Source organism: Cheilinus undulatus, linkage group 5, assembly GCF_018320785.1.
Source record: "Cheilinus undulatus linkage group 5, ASM1832078v1, whole genome shotgun sequence".
NCBI lineage: Eukaryota > Metazoa > Chordata > Actinopteri > Labriformes > Labridae > Cheilinus > Cheilinus undulatus.
This window is the reverse complement of record NC_054869.1, coordinates 21,656,903-21,675,785: the sequence shown is the minus strand read 5'-3', so window position 1 is coordinate 21,675,785 and position 18,883 is coordinate 21,656,903. Positions and strand designations below refer to the sequence as shown.

General features: G+C 39.8%; 2 protein-coding genes across 3 annotated transcripts in view; one reads left to right on the top strand and one right to left on the bottom strand.

Annotated features, from left to right (window-relative positions):
• Window positions 1-3,758: 3,758 nt before the first annotated feature.
• tent2 (terminal nucleotidyltransferase 2) lies at window positions 3,759-9,642 on the bottom strand. The gene is made up of 15 exons (XM_041787675.1): window positions 9,568-9,642; window positions 9,096-9,255; window positions 8,897-9,007; window positions 8,199-8,460; window positions 7,975-8,089; window positions 7,809-7,897; window positions 7,670-7,727; window positions 7,334-7,400; window positions 7,131-7,207; window positions 6,846-6,974; window positions 6,723-6,766; window positions 6,371-6,507; window positions 5,136-5,227; window positions 4,939-5,018; window positions 3,759-4,846 (listed from the first exon to the last, which is right to left on the bottom strand). Exons 2-15 carry the CDS (start codon window positions 9,209-9,211, stop codon window positions 4,760-4,762), a joined length of 1,464 nt encoding a protein of 487 aa, XP_041643609.1. The 5' UTR covers window positions 9,212-9,255; window positions 9,568-9,642; the 3' UTR covers window positions 3,759-4,759.
• A 1,271-nt stretch (window positions 9,643-10,913) lies between these two features.
• The window catches only part of homer1b (homer scaffold protein 1b), a 34,807-nt gene continuing 26,837 nt past the window's right edge, over window positions 10,914-18,883 (top strand). Inside the window, exons 1-2 of one of the 2 annotated variants that reach the window (XM_041787678.1) lie at window positions 10,914-11,033; window positions 11,203-11,614. In XM_041787678.1, the coding sequence (XP_041643612.1) occupies window positions 11,595-11,614 (20 nt within the window). In that variant the 5' untranslated portion in view covers window positions 10,914-11,033; window positions 11,203-11,594. Of the gene's footprint in view, window positions 11,034-11,142; window positions 11,615-18,883 lie in introns of those variants that run through there. The other variant, XM_041787677.1, reaches the window with a different exon arrangement.

Genomic DNA, 18,883 nt, shown 5'->3' with positions numbered 1-18,883 from the left:
GGTAACAAACTGAAATTGTAACATTTACACTGGGTGAATAAGACTATCTGAAATGAGTGCTTTTAACTTGAAAATAAAAATGAAACTTCATTTTACCATGTTTATATTTTTTTGCTTCTGATCTCTCTGCTGTGGTCTTTTGTGCCATCTTAAAGAGCAGAGGGTTTCACATTGAAGTATCTATTCTGTTCCTGTAATTTATGTATCTTCACAATACCAATTAGTTAATGAAGTGTTCTGTATAAACATTTAAGTTAATATATATTATTTTCAGTGGTATAAGTCAAATGAAATGCATGTGTAACACTGCTATCGTCATTTCTCTTTACCATCACAACAAAGTGATGGAGATGATGTTGTGGAAATGACAGTTGGTCACATTTTAAAAAATACCTCATGATTTATTAGCATGATAATCTCTGTTTTAAGGTTAGCATTAAACACACACAAAACACAGTTTGAATTGTTATTTTTCCTCATTATTTGTATATTTAAGGAAATATGCGTTGTTTGGAAAAATACAAACCAATAAACCAACCTACCAATAAACATACTCTCTACTTTACCGGTAATTAACCTTGATTTTTTCCTTATTTCAGTTCCTTCCATGGAGCCAACACTGATCTCCAGCCATGTTCTCCCCTGTAAAATGACTATTGCTGTGATTTCACTCGCACAAAACCTAAAAAAAAACCTCCCTAAAGTTAGGGGGTAGTAATTTCGTCGTCATCTGTAATAGTAGACAAACGACCAATGCCATAAACATACAAGAATAGTAGTAATAGTAATAGTTTGAAATTCTGAGATTTCAGATTTAGATTTACCATATTAAACGAGAAATTAGTGACGTTTGAATTATTAGTCGGTGGTTTAGAAGTGTTACTCTAAAGATTTTAACTGAAATAACGTCAGGATTACACGACCGACCGTTTGCAAAACACCATAACAACAGAGGATAAACAGATTTTTTCATTGTTACTGTTACGATACAAAAAATTACTCACTTTTATGACTTCAGCGCTGACGGAGACGGGATGCCGCAAAATAAAGTAAAAAACAGTTATACAGGAAGCGGAAATCATCGGTCGTTCAAAGTACAATTTCAAAATAAAACTCTCTAAACTAAAACGTTTCCAAGCATGAATTCTTACCAAAGTGTGATAGCCTCTAATACCCTGATAGGCTGTTAGTTTGGTCATAGGCTGTCAGATTCGTCATGGTTATCAAGAACGTGTTAATTTCGATTATAATAATAATAACTTGCAAATCATATAAACACTGGACATTCAGAAAATCTTCATGAAAGAGTTGTAAATTGCCTATGGCAATTATTGTCTACTTTAGCATATTTTTAATCTCATTTTTTTTGTATTAGTGAAAATATTATACTGCAATGTTCTTGCTATACTGTAATGCTCTTGTAAGCTGTCATATTATCTGCAGACGCAGCTCAGCCTTGTTTTCCTGTCTATTAAGTTTAGCTGAGACCTCTCGTCGACCTCTTGTCATCAGATGTATCTATTCAACAAATACGGATTGCGAAGCCAGCTATGAAACCACACTTTCCTGTTTTGTATAAATCTGCAGCGCACTTCTGCAAAATTGTCTCGAGCGAGGGGCACTGCCTCAGAGTGTATAAAGCATTGTAACTTCCTTTGTTAGAGGCTCTTCTGTTCTGATTGACAAGCGGAACAGAGTCCTCAGCTGAGTGCTTTTCATGTATTGCCTTACATATTGAGATGTTTCATTAAATGGTTGAATAATCCGATCTAATCTGGACTTGTACTTCCTTCCAAATAGAGCAGCTTTTATATCAGAAATGACTTTTTTTAACCGGGTAAATCTACAACTTTAATGTCGTAAATTTGCAACTTTTGTCTCATTATACTATAATTTATTCTCAAACCTTTAATAAGATTTTCTTCAGTCCGGCCCAATTTGTGCATTAGTTATATCCTCATCAGAGTGCTGATTTTTACGGAGCCCCTTCAGGTTCATGGCTTGTAAAAAAAAATATATACAAGCCCCTCTAAACAAAAAACAAAAAACAAAAAAAAAAGTGAATATTGTGAAAACGTTTTGTTGATGCAGTTTAAGTAAACAATCAATCTTCCATATGTTCTATATTCATTTCATACTAAATGAAATAATTCAATATTTTTTTAAACTTGGTGTTTATGGCTGGAAGCTAGTGTTAATCTCTCTGACTAATTCTATGAATTAAAAATGTTCGTTGACAGCCTTTTTTTCCCTGAAAAAAACTAGACTAAGACTAACAAAAATAGATGTGTGATGACTAATACTGACAAAAAGTAAGTATAGTTTTTATGAAGATGACTAAAACTAGACTAAAATGTAATGTAGTTTTCATCAAACATTCAAAATCCGTGATATTTCTCCACTGTGAGTAATTCTGTCAACATATAATGCTGCTGCAGCTCCTCTGCCTCTCAGCTGTAGAAAGCAAGGACCCCAGATTTGGCAGGGTGCAGAGAACACACTACCATGGTTACCAGATTAAGGCAAGAGAATAAATTCTTGGACTAAAAGTAAAAACTAAAATGTGAGGACTTTTTATGGACTAAAACTAGACTAAAATGTTTTGGAGTTTTTCGTCAACTAAAACTAAAAAGGGTAGAAATGGCTAAAATGTGACTAAAAATAAGATATTCCATCGAAAGACTAAGACTAAAATTAAAAATAGCTGCCAAAGTTAACACTGCTGGAAGCTCATGAACATAAAGATCCACCATCTCAAAATGTTAGAATATTGTGGAAAAGTCCAATTTGCAAAGGTTTTCTGAGTTTTATTTTCTCTTACTTTGGTCCAGTGCACACAACCACAATCATAGGCACCATGACTTGAATCTTGTCCAGAAGGCAATCACTGGCATCCTCCACAAGAAGGGTAAACCACAGAAGGCCGATGCCACATCACTCATATGCAGTAATTTGTGTAAAAGGCACTCCAACTGAGCGCATAAATAAGTATTACTTTCCAGAAGGTCAACATTTCTATTTCATACTTTTTTACTGGCATTTTGATATTCTAATATTTTGAGATAGTGGATTTTTGTGAGCCCTAATCATCAATGCTAAAACAAAAAAGTATTGAAATACTTCAGTTTGCATCTGATGAATCTAGAATATATGGAACTTTCATTTCTTCAATAAAATCTCAGGGGGAAAAAAAAGGTTTTATGATATTCTCATTTTTAGAGCTGCACTAGTATACATTTCTTGTACAATGTAAAACTTTCTCATGCTCTTCCGGTGAGCATGAGAAAGTTTCTCACGAGCAAAACTATCTTGTGTGCACCAGAAACTTTCTTGTGTAAAAGAGGACCAATCTTTCCCTGCCAATGTCCCGTTAGGGGGTCCGTATGGAGGAGACAGGAAGAAGTTGGGGGTTTATTTAAGAAATCCTGTTCCTGACCAGGTTGGCTTTACAGACTCAGGTACCAAAGTGCTCCAGTTCCCTGTCCTTATGAAACAGGTTTGACTCATCCCTCACAGACTTAAGGTTTGCACTAAACCTGGTTTATGAAATGAGGCCATTATCTGTAGGATATTAAATGTTCTTCCAGTCTGTGTCTATTTTCCTAAAATCAGATTTCTTGTAAGTTGATCTAATATATTCTTTTATAAACGCATTACCATTAATTCATTATTCAGTCCTGTTAACATTCCACATTTTATTTTACACAATTCTGAAAAATTATAGAATCTTAAAACAGCTGAAAAAAGGACAATTTAACTTTGGCACATCTACTGTATTTGCAAAGCAAAGAATTTACAAAGAGTTCAAAAGTATAAATTCAAAATCATACATCTTCAGTAATTTAAATTTTTAAATAAACATTTAAAAGTCAATAATGAACAAAATGTACAAAGGGCTGAGAAAATTATCAAAGAAGAGAACAAATTATTGAAAACTCATTTTAGCATGTTTTCTGATAACTTACGTGAAAGGTGAAGTGGGTAACATGTCAACGTTTGCCAACAAAAATGACACCTTAAGATAAAACTCCAAATAAAGGAAATAATGAAACATATGAGCAGCAGAGCCTGAAAATACAGTACAGCCCTCCATGGATCACCATAGGATCATATTAACATCATTCTAATAACACAGACAGTTTTTGAGGACTTAAAAATATAAAGACTGTGAGGATGAAAATGAAGAGGGTCCTAGAAGTATTTACATCAAATGAACCATATCTCAGCATCACTGCTGACCTATAAAACAGAAATAAAGGCTTTGATACTACAATTTGGTCCAAGAGTGTGAGGAACAAACTGTTATCATGGTAAACAAACATACTCTGTATGGTCCAGCTTTAGCAGTGTGGATACAGTTTAAACTGAAATAAGAGAAAACCTTGGCTGACAAAATCTAACCCTAAATGCTTAATGTGGATATGATAGGGTTGCAGATATTCATTTGTGTTTTCATACCTGGTCCGTAAACTATGAAGGCTTTCTGTGTTAGAGTAGAGGGTCATGTAGCAGCATTACCTACTCTGGTATTATTTCACAAATACTGTATCCAACACATGTGATAATTTGGCAAAATCTATTAATCATTTGAAATGAGGGCAGTCTTTTTAGTACAATTTGCCACATGACTGACAGTTTGTAAATGACACCAAGGCATAAAGAGAGTTCAGAATCCCAGAGTAATTCTAGCCGTGAGGACATCCCAAAGGCCCTTCTGAGGTAGGAGACTCCCGTCAGCTCGTCTCATTAGAGGAAGCCCTTATCTCCTGGATGACTCTTTATTAATGATGGCTCTGACTGGGAGGATGGAGTTCAGGTCCTTCCTCTGATTGAGTATCCGCCATGACTGCGCAGACACAGAGACATGAGAAACAGGAGGATTATGGATAAGCCATGGCTGGCCTAGAGTAGCACAGAGCAATCAGGGCTGGTTTCTACCTCAGCAAACTGGGTTTTGATGGCTTCAAACTTGATCTTCTCATGGACTGCCCTGGCAACATTATTTCTTTCAAATGGCTCTAAAACATAAGGGAATAATGCCATTACATTAAGGTGTAGTATTACTGGATACCAGTCTTACGGTTCTCAACCAAGAGTTGGTGGTAAGTGCATATTGTGTCCAATGAAATGTTTACCTTCCACACAAATGTATTTGTTTCTCCACTCTCGAAAGTTGCTCTTGGGCAAAGTTTTAGCTTCCCGAACAGAGATCACCTGCTTATCCCAACTGCAATACAAAGAAAAAAGAATGCAATAGAATTATCGAATGTTTATGAGAATATAAACAAACACAAGGACCAAGGTTCTCTAGAACTTGCACCAGTGGTAAATAAAACAAACTAGAATGGCCATCTGAGGCGGCAGACCCATGCCTAAGCAGCACCACCGAGGAACTCACGCTCCCATTGATTACTATTGTGTTCAAAATGTCGAAGTCTGAGAAAAAATGAATCACCAAAATCTAATCAATTCTTCCCTGCCACTATCCCAATATTCCCTGAAAGTTTGGTGAAGATATGACTTTCCGTTCTCGAGTTATCTTGTACACATACAAACAAACAAAGATACGGAACCCTTTACATAACCTCCTGCCGATTTCATCGGCATGGGTAAAAATGTTTATAAATGGTTCAGGATCCCACAGTAGGTTTACAGAAGAATTATGCTGACGTGGTACCATTCAGACATATAAGTTAAATGTTGTATAATACAATGCTGTCAAGTAGTAAAACCAAAAGGAACATGGAAATCTGTAAACTTTGTTAGTTTTGTTACAGTCTTAAAGTGATAATGCAGGAAGACATGTTTTTAATCCAAAGTTAATGGACTATTGAAGACAACATCACAACACTTCCATCTGTAAACTTATCTATAAATTGTTTAAACTTTGTATCATTTAGATAAATTGGGCTTTATCAAGTCAAATAGTTAATAGAATAACGTTCTTGATAAAAGTATTGTTTATTGGTATGAGTTTTATTCAACGAATTGCTATTTAAAAAGAAGGAAAACAGGCTAATCAAAGTTAAATGATTCACCAATGCGGAAAAAATTATGTAAAAACACTTCACCTACAGAATGTGTTCAATTATTCATGCATGTTTGTAAGCAGATTTTTTTGTTCAACCTAGCAGCTTAAGTGTGACAAGACAACACACAAACTGCAAATCATGTTAGTGCCATGTAAAGCCAAAGGTCCAACTGTTCTTGGCCTTTACCCAAAAACATGAAACCAGACAGGAGGATGCAGGACAGAGGAAAGAGAGAGGAGAGATAGGACACTGGGAAGGAGCACAGGGTATGAACAATGACAAACCCTTGGGAGCACCCGAAACACTGAACTCAGTAATGTGGTGTCCTTGTGAGATACCTGAAGCTTGTGGTGTAGTATTTGAGGAAGCCCAGGAACAGCTGTCCCAGAGAGGACTGGTTTCTGGAGACATATGGGGGAACATGCCTGGGTCCCTCTGGAACCATGTCGATGTCCATGAAGGGATTAAAACATTCCTGAAAGTAAAGGCATAAGGCAAAAGAGCAGATAAAGATGTCCTTTGGACAAATAAGGCAGATAGGAAAGAAAATATTTAAAATCTGTATGCCCAACCATTTGGATGATAGACTAAATGACTTGAAAAATTTGCAGCAGGCTTCCTTATGAACAGTAATCAGCAGCTAAAAAATAAACAGCCTAAAATCATTATAAAAACAATGGAAACACCTACTGGGTAGTCCCTCTGCAGGGATGGAAGGACAGGTTCCTTGAGAGCTGTAAATCAAACACCAAAGGATGAGAAAACAAACATATATTTTTTTTAAGTCTTGTCTGTTTGTGTTATTGCACTGACTCTGAAGGTAGTGAAGCACCATCAGCACCAGCGTGTAGCTGCTCAGTGTTCCCTTGCTGGCATCATTGATTTGACTGTGCCGTGCCCATTTCTTGACAACAAGGATCATGGGTCTTATCCTGAGATCAGCTGAGAGATACCAAACAAACAAACACAGTCAGTTAGGATTAAAAAATTAGTCCCTCTTTCCACATAGATGTGCCACTTGATATCAATAATACCAGAACAAACTTTAAATTAACACTAACAGAACAAAATCAGGGTATCATGAACTCTCTGACCCACCATATGCATAACTTCGCAGAAGAAATGTGTTTCTAATGCCAACTGTGTTGTTGATGTTCAGGTCAAACTCCAGCTCACTAAAGAAGGTCAGAAAAAGACAAAGTCAGCTTTAAAAGTTACTTGAGCCTTTTAAGACTTTCTGACATTATACTTTCGTTTAAAAAAAAAAACAAAAACAGGATTAATAACTATTTTATTCCTACCTGCCTTTCTCTCTGAACCTGAGGATTGGCACTTTGGCTCTGATCAGCTGAGTCCTCTCTATATATGCTATGAATCAAAGCAAAGATAATGAACTTTCAATTTCCCTTTCATGAAAATGAAACCTATTTCAATGGCTACATAGCTCTACCTGGTGGAGTCTTTATAGTACATAACAACTTGAAGAAAAAAAAACAACTACATCATCCACTATTGATCCCTGGATTTATTAGATTTTTTAAGTAAATTTGTTAGTCATAAACAAACCTAAGTATGAAGTTAGAAAATAAGATTGTATGATAAAGGAGATGCTGCCTTAAACATGTTTCATTACTCACATAGTGATCTGAACAGTCTTTGGAGGCTTGAGAGTACATGAATTGGATCAGGTCTTTTCTGAAACAGAGAAATTGCAGGTAATCAAGAGAAGAGGGTTTCTATGGATGTTCTCACTTTGAATGCCAGTCAGACACTCACATATCCCTTGATGACAAGACACAGATCAGCATCACTGCTTCGGCAGCCCAGTCCATTCATAGAGGATCCTGTCAAGTAAAGCCGTGCCACTGGAAGAACAGAACTCAGTGAATAAGGATAATGACAGAGTTTTAGATCAGTATGTGGACGTGTATGTCATGCAAACCTGCGTAGACACGCTGTATGTCCTTCTGCAGCTGTGCTCTGCATGTCTCCTTCCTTTCCAAATCAGAAGATTGCTGTTGGCATGCTTCAAACAGCTCCACCATCTGACCACTCAACTGGAGAAACAAAAACAAGTACCTGGCTAATCCATGGCAACCTGCGAGCTTCCATAGTCACACTACATGGACAAAACATACAGAATTAAGATACATAGACATACAGTACCTTGTCTTTAGCATAAGCTTGCAGTCTGTCTGAGCTTTCTGGGACAGAGGGCACATGGGGGAGGGGGTTGGGGCTAGGACTGGGATGGGAACATGGATCGGGAAAAGAGCGATCATAATCTGATCTTGATGGCCGAGCTGCAATTTGGGCAGAATGGTGAGGGGAAAGTGCGTGATTTAAGGGGGAGCTTATTGACGGATGGGGAGAGGAGTCAAGGCGTTGGCGCTTCACTTCTGGGGTCCTGTATTCATCGTTGTGTCTCCTAAAATATAATTATGGGGAAAAGATTACAAAAAATGTGTCAACTACACTTGTCCTTACAGGTCACACTCTATTTTTATGAAAAATATAATAAAACTAAGATAGGAGTTCTTACTGTCTAAAAGAATGCATTGATTTCAAAAGTAGTAGCATGAAACAGATACTACAAAATCTGGTGGCATTAATTTAGTGTAATTATTATTTTTTGGTTATGTTGTTAGCAGTAAACACAATTTGTACAATGGTGAGATATCCTCTCTGGAAACCATGCGTCCTAGACTGGCACAAGCTGACGTTTGCACACAGAAGAACTGTCAGAACTTTTTTAAGAATCTAACAGCAATTGTGTCGCTGGTACTTTCTAAAAGGTAAGTACAAATGTACAGAGGACTGATGGCAAAGCATAAAAGTAAGGAAAACATAACAAAGTTACAAACTTGCGCCTGTTGGTCATAGGAGGTGCGTGATGTTGGTAATGTACTGGAGAGGGGGGAGGTGGAGGTTTCCATTCATAGGGGGGCAGCCTGTCCAGTCCAGGAACATGGAAGCTACAAATAAACAAACGTGAATCACAGCGCACTGACCACGGAGATAATGACTAACACTACTGTGGTTCACTTCCTTTTTCATCCTCACCTGTTGACATTAGGTGAACTACGGTGGTGGTAATCGTACAGGAGCACAGGAGTGGGAGGATAGGGGCCATTCCCGTAGGCCGACCTCCCCGTCGGTGCAGCACTGCGGGGGTACATGGTGCGACTCCTCACAGAGCTCCAGCGTCAACTCCACTGATAGACTGAATATGAAAAACAACAGCACGACTATGGATCTGGTAAAGTCAGTCAGTAACTTTAAAACATCTCTGAACTGAACACCCGGTAATAAATGAGCCAGGACAAGTTACCGAGGAAACCGAAACTTACCGGCGATGGCAAAGCGTGCTAACTAACATTAGCTCGGACCGTATTAACCATCGTCCCATCAGTTAATTTAATATTAGTCTGGATATCATCATAAGTGAAGTATAGTTATATTAATAGTCGACTAAATGTATATAAATAAGTAACAGATTGCGTTAATAAAGCAGAATGAAAAGCTGAACACTCACCATGTCACATGTAAACAAAACTGTTCAGATGCTAGGTTCCCCAGTATCACTTCCGCATCGATGCCGTGACGTAGTAGAACTCGATTTAAAAGGGACGTAGTTGAATTAATTAAAAGAACCATCCACTCAGTAAAAAGGCACTGCTTATAATACACTCTATGAATAAACTATTCACGGTAAACTAGGGTTTCAAAAGCCCACATCAATACTACAACTGATCATATCTGCGCACCCGCAGACATTATATTTTAGATATTTCATATCCAAATAAGCGAAATTTGAATGCGGGGCTCAGGGCTGTAGCCCATATCAGATAAGTCGTCCACCTGTTAAATTGGCAGACGTCGTGTCATATATTAGCCGTTGTCTGTACAGCATTTTTGTTTAATATAAACCTGGATGTTATTTTCGTAACAGTCAATCTCAGTTGTAATGTGGAATAAGATATTTTCTCTTGAAATCCACGCAAACTGATTTTGGTTTTAAATTTACCTTGAATTTATTTATACAGTTCGTTTGGTTACAGCCTCTGTGATTTGTTTGGAAAGACAGGAAAACGTACGAAAGCAATTGAATCCATAGACACAATGAACAGTGTCTAACGTTGTGAGTCCATTAAGTGAGTTTGTTGTGGTTGGTATTTTTTGTGACTGTTGGCCTCATTTGAGAACGTGCTGACACTTCTTTTGCCCATCAATCCTAACTTTGTTCATTGCCACATAGGCTAAACCATATTCACAGGCTTTAGCCCAAGTTTCCTGGAACCCTGATTTTTATATTAGTTTTTATATTACTTTTCTATTGTATTCAAGGCAATGGAAATTGAAGAAACAGATCTTCCTGAGTTTTCATATAGCCACAAAATTATTTGAAAACGAGCTTGGAAATGTATAGATTTATTTATCTCTAAATAGTGTATTAGAAAAAGCAGTGGCCTGTCCTCTAAATGTGAAATGAATACCTTTTTCCTAAATCCAAAACTAAATTGCTAGTTAAAACTTAAAGAAAACATTTTCCTCAAAGACTCTGGTGAGTGGGCTACTTTCGACAAACTTGAAAAAAGAAGGAAAAAGAAAGCATCAAATGGCACCAGTCCCTTGAGCATAGAGTGACGTCACTGCGGAGGACGATGTGGTGACGTAGGCAGTTCAATACTGACAGTGATCTGAGTGGGAGGGAAGCGGATGCATCAGCCAGATGTGGAACGGTTTTGGGGGGGCGGGGTGCATAAAGGGGTCTGTGGATAGGCTCAGATCAATAAGGCACACATACAGCTTTTGCTTAGAAACTGCAGGATATTTAAGCATGTGCACACGAGCCCACATGCCAGTATCGATAAGGAGAACAGGGATTTGTCACGTGAGCCAATAGAAAGGGTATAAATTGTTGTTGCAGAATCACAAAAGATGCTGAAGGGTTGGCCCAAGAGAAACATCGGAAATCGGCTTTATTAAAGAAGACTGCTGGTAATACTGAGTGTGTGGAGTAGCTGTGAAATAGCTGTGGTCTAGGCGAGAGTGGGGGTGTAGCCTGTGAGTCTATGGTAATGAGAGAGGGGGGGGAGAGAGAGAGACGCGGGTGGACAGTGGGATGCTGTGCGTTATCTTCTGGCTAAATGAGGGTTGTCTTTCCCAGTTCAGGCAGCGCGGCTTCTCCACCCTTCCAGCTAGGATCTGTAGTTTATACGACAACATCAGGGCGCCTTTCGGATCCCCATTGGACCCAGCGCTGGATCTCCCACTGCGCTCCTGCTGCTGCTGCCGCTGCTGTTCCATCACCAGCTCCTCTACGCCAAGGGAAGAGAAGATCTGATTTCCGTGCCATGTGCAGAACGACATGTATGTGTGATTTCACACGGTGACAGTGTAGAGGAATGGAGCAGTTGTCATCAAATTCCTGCAGACGCACCGACGGTGATACATTGAAGGCTGTCGTGTAGAGAGAGGACCTTCATACGCAGCAGCGGCCAATCTGAGAGACACGTTTTTATTTCCAGCGAGAAGGACTAGCGGTCAAGTGTCGCCTCCATGTCGACCACAACAATGGGGTAAGTGTGGTTATTACCCCACAGGCTGACTGAAACCCTTATTACTCTTTTCTGAATGTAATCAGCTGCAGTTGAACTTCCCTGTCATGGAAACCACACCGCGCAAAACACGGATATTGACCCTGGTGTATGCGTAAAATGTACCTCTCAGGCTATATCACTTGTTTTGTACCCAATTAGGTAGTTTAACTAATATTTATGGTTGATTGAGGATCTTCTGACGGCCTTGTGTGCCACACACTAAAACAACCAATTCTAACACATTTAACGAAGTAGATGGAGCCTCGTTTCCCCTTTGAACATGCTCTGTCTGGTAAAATTAAGGGAAAATACACTTTAGGCCTAGGATGCTGACACATAAATGTTGGTACAAAAGTTGCCTCATCATCAAACTTTAAGGATGACATACTGGGTTGATCTGCAGTGATTCCTATAGAAGATTTTAGGGTGTTCTCCATGAAATGAGGCTGAATTTCAGCACCTAGTAGTGCTTCAGAACAACCACAGAGGTAGTAAAGATCCTGTTTTTTCTAGGTCTCTGTTTTAACTCTACGACATTATAGGCAGTTATGTAATTCTGAAAGACAGCATATTCTCAGACATATCTGTGGTCTGATCTTCTGTAGGGCCTACACGCTGTTCCTGCTAAGAGCAGGTCTGTGAACAGTACAACATCAGGAGCAGGGGAATGTTAGCAGCTACAACGCTACACAAAGCTTCAGTGACAGAAAGTGGCTTCCTGTCTCTATGGTAGCACAGCAACTACTGCCTCACACATCCTCCACAACATGCATCCATCAGTTATCCGCCTAGTGCGCAGCGCTGCTCATTTGCATGTCCCCTAACCCTGAGCTCAGCAGTCCATTTCCCTTACCAAGCCTGGCGTCCATTAACAGCTGTCTCCCACAGTTCATTGTGATTAATTGCACAGCAGGAGGTTAACAATATGGCACAGGCATGGCGCGATTTAGAAGCATCAGCCAAAACTCCTGCATTAACTATTTACAATACACTGGAGGCCTCCCAGGCGCCCACTCTGCCCTCCTACAGTGTGGGCAGCACATCTTTCAGCGGTCTCCCACTCAGCTGCAGCTCTCCACTGGGCCTTGCCACACTGGTGACTAACTTACTGTTATGCAACTGGCTCAATGACTCAATTGATCTACAATGGAATAAATTGTAAACTGGGACTGAGGCACGCTGCTGCTGAGGATATGTGCAGGTGCGGATGACACGGAAGCCTAAACTGAAGGTGCAGATCTGATGTCTGACAGTAAAGTCACACAGAGAGTCATATTTCACTTCTGGCTCTGTGGCTGAAAACCAAGCCATTTACAGAGCCAACAGTGGTTGTAGCACAGAGAACATTAGAGCTGCAGATGCCTATCAACAGTCTCTTTGGTGCGTTTTCACTTCCTTGGGCAAATACAATCAATGCACAGACGGACTCAGTTTCTCTGCCTGTCTTAGCTTGTGTGGGCGTCAGTGAGAGAGAATGAGTGTTTACAGGAAAATTTCAGGTCATTCAAGCCTCTCCCAGAGACAAACAGCAACACGAAGCTCTATCATTAATGACCTCACTATACTATAAATAAGATCTACCTGCCTTCAAGCCCTGCGCTGCCGAATTAATGAGAAAAGTCTGGATTAAAGGACAACTTTCAGATGGAGGCAGATGGGGGCGGAGGTGGCGAGGGGAAAGTGAGATCTCTTGAGATGGACTGTTGAATAATGCTCCTGTTTTACTGTCAGTGTTTGCAGAGAGAGGGAGGCAGCTGCACATTTAAAGGGAAACGCTGAAATTAAAATGCAGCCTTTTGAGATAAACGAAACACGAGTGTTTGAGCTGTTTATTTAGTAACACTCTTGGACTCTAAGAGTCAAACTATTCACATCTGTGCATCAAACCCCTGAAGCACAAAATGTGCCGAGGACTTAGGACTACACCTGTTGCCTCTCCTGGAGCTGCAGATGTACCATGGATGTGTTTGTATGAAATGTGTGTCTGAAAATACCTTATAGGTTCGGCTCACCTTTATTACATAATACATCACACACAGCTAAGAGGGATACGTTTGTCAAAAGTTGCTTTTTCATTTTTCACACTGACTTTTTCATGGCACGGAACCACAGTTTCATGAGTGCCTTTCTTGATCTAGTAAAATAGTTCTGATGTAAAATGCTCACAATGAAGGCTGTGGATTATGTAATCTCATACTGTTAATCCAAGGTGTGCTGTACATTTTTGTAGATGTACATAACTTCTATTGAATACCCAGAAATATCTAAAACCTAAGGTATGTGACTCTACAGGTAAGAGGGAATATAAAGTTTCTGTCATCTTTGTGTACCGGCCCTTTAAATTATAACCCATCTTACAATAACTCTACAATAACAGTAGTCCTAATGAGTCAAAGCCTGCACTAATCTTGAAAACCTAGCGCTTCTAGGTTAAAGCTATCACGAGGTATTAAAGACTGAAATTAATAATAATGTATCAACAACAATGCTTATCATATTGCACTCATTAATGTCTAACCTCTGTCACAGGGTAGGTAACATAAACTGATCAACATCAAGCAACCAAAACAGCCTTATTTCACATTTCCACAGCAAAGATTCTTTATTATTGATACTAGGGGTCGACTGATAATGGTTTTTCAGGCCTGATACTGATCAGCAGTAGTTCATGAGACTGATAACTGATGTTTGGAACCAATGTGCATTTATAAAGATGGACAAAATGTACTTAATGTGGGAAAAGTAAAATTGCATGATCAAGAAAATGAAGGAAAATAAACAATTTAGCCCCTGCTCTATCATTATGAGAAATGGCACAGAGCAAAATAGTAGAAGCAAAATAACAGAAAGTGATGCCATACGCTCACTGTGTCAGTGGCACCAAGGCTTAAGTAAGGCACTTTTTGATAAATTAACTTTATCAATTATCAATAAAATAAAGAGCAGATACTGGTAATCAGCCAAGTGTCAAATGTCGGCCTCAATAATTGGTTGGGGCTGATAATCGGTCGACCCCTAATTGATACATTTTAGTGTTACAAAAAACAGGATGAGATTTGATATTGGGCTTTTATGCCTTCGTTTGGATCAAGTGAGCAGAGTCAGAAACTGGAGGGCAGAGTGGGAAATAATGATGGGAATTACAGCTCTTTTCAGTGATCCAGATCATTTGCCTCCGTTCAGCATTCGTTCTTGAATGGCTCCTCATTGGGGTACCAGTTTGGCTTCTTCTGACCTGCCAAATTTAGCTATGACTGAAATGACTGAAAACGTTGTAGTATATGGCAGGCATGTAAGTGGCGCTGTAACTCTGCCACAGAAAGACACCAAAAACAGAGTGGGAGATTGGTCGAGCAAGCTCACCCAAAACTTTTCTCTTACTAAAAACGTTTTCCTGGCTGCCTTTCCGGTTGCATTCCAGGGTTTAATGCTGCGTTCCATTTACCTTGGAAGTTGGGGGTCATAACTGGGAATGATGTCACATTTGTTTGAAAAACTGCATTTTCCAGTTATTTGCGTTCCTTTTGTCACAACCACGACGACTTGAAAAAATGATGTATGCCACTCTTATGTTAGCCAGTCATTTGTTTAGCAACACTGACCTGTTGCTAGCTGATGAGCTTTTAAAACAACACATTGTGCAGTACTTGATGCATTAAAAGACTTTTGCTAGGTGTGCAGATGGTTTAAGGTGCTACCCATGTACGCGGGCGGCCTGGGTTCGAATCCGGCCCGTGGCCTTTCACCGCATGTCTCTCCCCACTCTCTTCCCTGTTTCTGAGTCTATCCACTGTCCTTTATCTAATACAGGCATGAAAAGGACCAAAAATAAACCTTAAAAAAAAAAACAAAAAAAACAAAAAAACAGTGTAGTGCTGTGGCTACAATTTCCAAAAATGCACTGAGAAACAGCAAAAGGTTCTGAAAACAGGTCAAAATCCCAACTTTTACTACCCTTAATGCTTTGTGCCACCATGTTGTGTTGTCGAGGTCAGGGTGCTCTGTGAAATAACGAGTTTGCGAGTTGTAAATACGACTTTGGGAGACATTCTATTTGCTAACCTGATACGCCAGATGGATTGTTTCACACATTCATCTGGGAAACCTTCAATACTAAGCGTTTGGGAAAGGGCAGAGGCTTTGAAAAAACTCGGAGTGTGATTGGATGAATGTTCTGTCTGTCACATCTTTACAGGCCAATCAGAGCAACAAAACACGTGACGTAGCTGCGACCCAGGTGCGCGTGCGCGGCTACCATGCCGACTGTAGACATGTCAGTACATGACTTTTATCGTTTTTGAAAAGAAAACAACCCACTGTTGTTCTTTGTTTTTCTTTTAACAAAGAAATGTTGTCAAGTTCTGATAAAACTGGTGCTTTAGCAGCATCAACACTAAGCTTTTCCACCATAATTGCACCAGCCTCTTGTTGCTGCTTGCTTACCTCACGACTCCGCCGCACCTGAAGGTACTGCCCCTCGTTGCTGGTTGGGCCTGTCACTTTCTAACCGGGCCCAAACGGTTCAGATGGGAGCTTTGCAAGATGGATTCGCCAGTGAAAAAAAAGGAAATGGGTGTATCCATCTGCTTTGCATGGTTTGCCACTTCGGTTGGAAGTTGGAAAAACAAGTTAGAATATGACGACAAAAGGAATGCAGCATAACATAACGTAACATTTGGCGTACGCTGTTCTTCATGACCATTTGTTGCTCACGGAAGATTTTGCTATGAGAGCCATGCTAAATACGTACCTTCTACCACATGACCACAATCATATCATCTGCTATTATTGTTGTTTTTGGTGGGGTTAGTGCATGCTGGTGAAGGGGGCTGTGACGTGATGGTTTCATAAAGGATGCGCTTTGTTGCAGTGCCAATTTTGACAGCAATTTTTCATTTTAGTCTCAGTCTTTAGATTAAATGCCTTTCTACCCTTTATAGTTTTAGTCTAGTTTTAGTCTCATAGTCATCTTGACGAAAAATTAACTTACTTTTTGTCAGGTTTAGTCATCAAAGACTTTTTTGGCTAGACTTAGTCTAGTTTTTCTCATGGAAAAAAAGTGTGTCAACGAATGTTTTTCAGTCATAGTTTTAGTCTTTGCTTTGTTGTATACACCTACAAGCAAGGGGTGGTGTATACAGATTCTTTCACTCTACAACCTGCTTTCAAAAAGTGGCATTGTCGGGCTCCCAAAACACCTGTTTCATGTGGACAAAATGCTAAAACAATAAAAACTTCCGTGGGTACTCTGTGTGGATGGCTCATCAGGTCACCATCCTCTGTACACGGGGCACAGACCACTTGGCTATAGGAACCCTAGCAAGATTATAATTTTAGTCAAAACACACTATTTCCACATGTTCAGGACAAAAATAAGCAAAGAATAAGACATACACTTTTTCCGCAGGGGGTGCCAGGGGGTGCTGACGCTCACTGAAAGTCCCTCAAAGGAGCTTTACTGTGAAAAATAAAACATGCAGAACCCATTAATACTAGCCAAAACATTTTCTCACTTCACAGACTAATGAGCTCCAAATAAGAGCTGTGAAGCCAGAGTATTTCAAAACCAGGAACATATTACCACCAACAGTAATTCACTAGTGCGGCTGGGAATGTTTTACACTTGTTAGAATGTTACTTATTTAACCATTTCCATAAAAAGTGTTTGTACATAATCTTAATATCGCTCTCACATCATCCCTTATCATGACCATCAGTCTCCTGCAGAGTCTACTGAAACTGTCTTCAGCCCACTAATGTGGCTCTTTGACACTAAACCAAGCTCTTCTCTTCAAACTTCTGATTGAATTCGTGAAAGTTCACATTTTTAGCAGCGCAGCCATAGTTCACATAATTGTTTATACCAAACTGTGTAGCAGTAGGAGCCTCCCACTCCCTTCATCTTCTTCTTCTTTGCGCTCTCTCCTCACTAACATTCATCACCTCCTCCACGCTCTCCTCATCTCTCACTCCATCCCTCCTTCTTTCTCTCCTCTTCGTTCTGCCTGCTTTCTCTCTTTGTGGTTTAACATTCACGTTCCAGCACCTGCCCTTGTGTCACACGCTGCCCTCTGCATGCTAAACACCTCCTTCTCCTCCTCTGCTCCTTCACCACTCATTCACTTCCTACTGAAAATACCCGCTCACTTAAGTGCTTACCTTTAATTTTTCCTATCCTTTTACCTTCTACAAAGTGTCTGGCTTCTCCTTCATGTTGCCTCTGTTGCTAAATGTAATAGATATGTGACCTATATGCTACAAAACGATCTGAATCGACCTCTGGGCAATCCCATTATTGATAACTTTACCAGGCAATGACCCAACAATCACTGTTTAGTATAAGTATGTGTATATACTTTCTTTAAAAGGAAGTGACATGCATGCTTAAATCCTTTAGTAAAACATCATGTATTTATCATTCCATCATTTATTTCACTGTCTTTAAAAGTTCAGTCGTAGGAGTAGGTATTGCTTTTTTTTCAACAACTGGTGGGTGTCTTTTTGGAACCCAACTCTTTGGCAAAAGCGTTCATGTAAGAATCAAAGCACATGATCACTTCTGAGTTCAGTTCAAACACAATCAAGCAACAAGACGCCGGGTAAAATTTGCAACAGCTCCATCAAATTATGCAATGAAGAAGGATGCCTGTTGCCAAGCGGCTATTGCACGGATCATACGGACAGGCTGTGAGGGTGTGATGTGTGCTGGGAGAGAGCTAAAATGACTCACAGTTCCACCACTTACACTGCTGTCGATGATTATGATAATTCGCACACAGTACTCCACAAGCAGCTTTGTGGAGCGACATTAATCATCCCAAATTCATTCTCTGACTTCCTATACTACCCACATTCCCATCACACTCTTTCTCCCCCCGTCTAACTCCACTCTCTCCTTCTCTGTCTCCATGTTTTTCTTTCTTTCCGAGTCTTGGCTAATCACACACAGGAGGGGTGCTGCTGCTGAATTTTAATATTCATTTATACAGCAAGCCTTTGATGTCCCCCATCACCCCCTCTGTGCAGTGTAAGCACTTCTCTATCTCCTGCTCTGCCAGCACTGCCAGCCCAGAATATCTCCCTCTGCACCCTGCGCTCTCAGTTTGTGTGTACTGACTGTAGATATTACCCAAGAAGCCCCGACAATGCTGTGATATATGAGGGCATTATATGAGGAGAGCGGGATAAATGGACAAGGTGGAGCATGAATGGGTGCTCAAAAATGAAGATCTTAAAAATCATCAACAT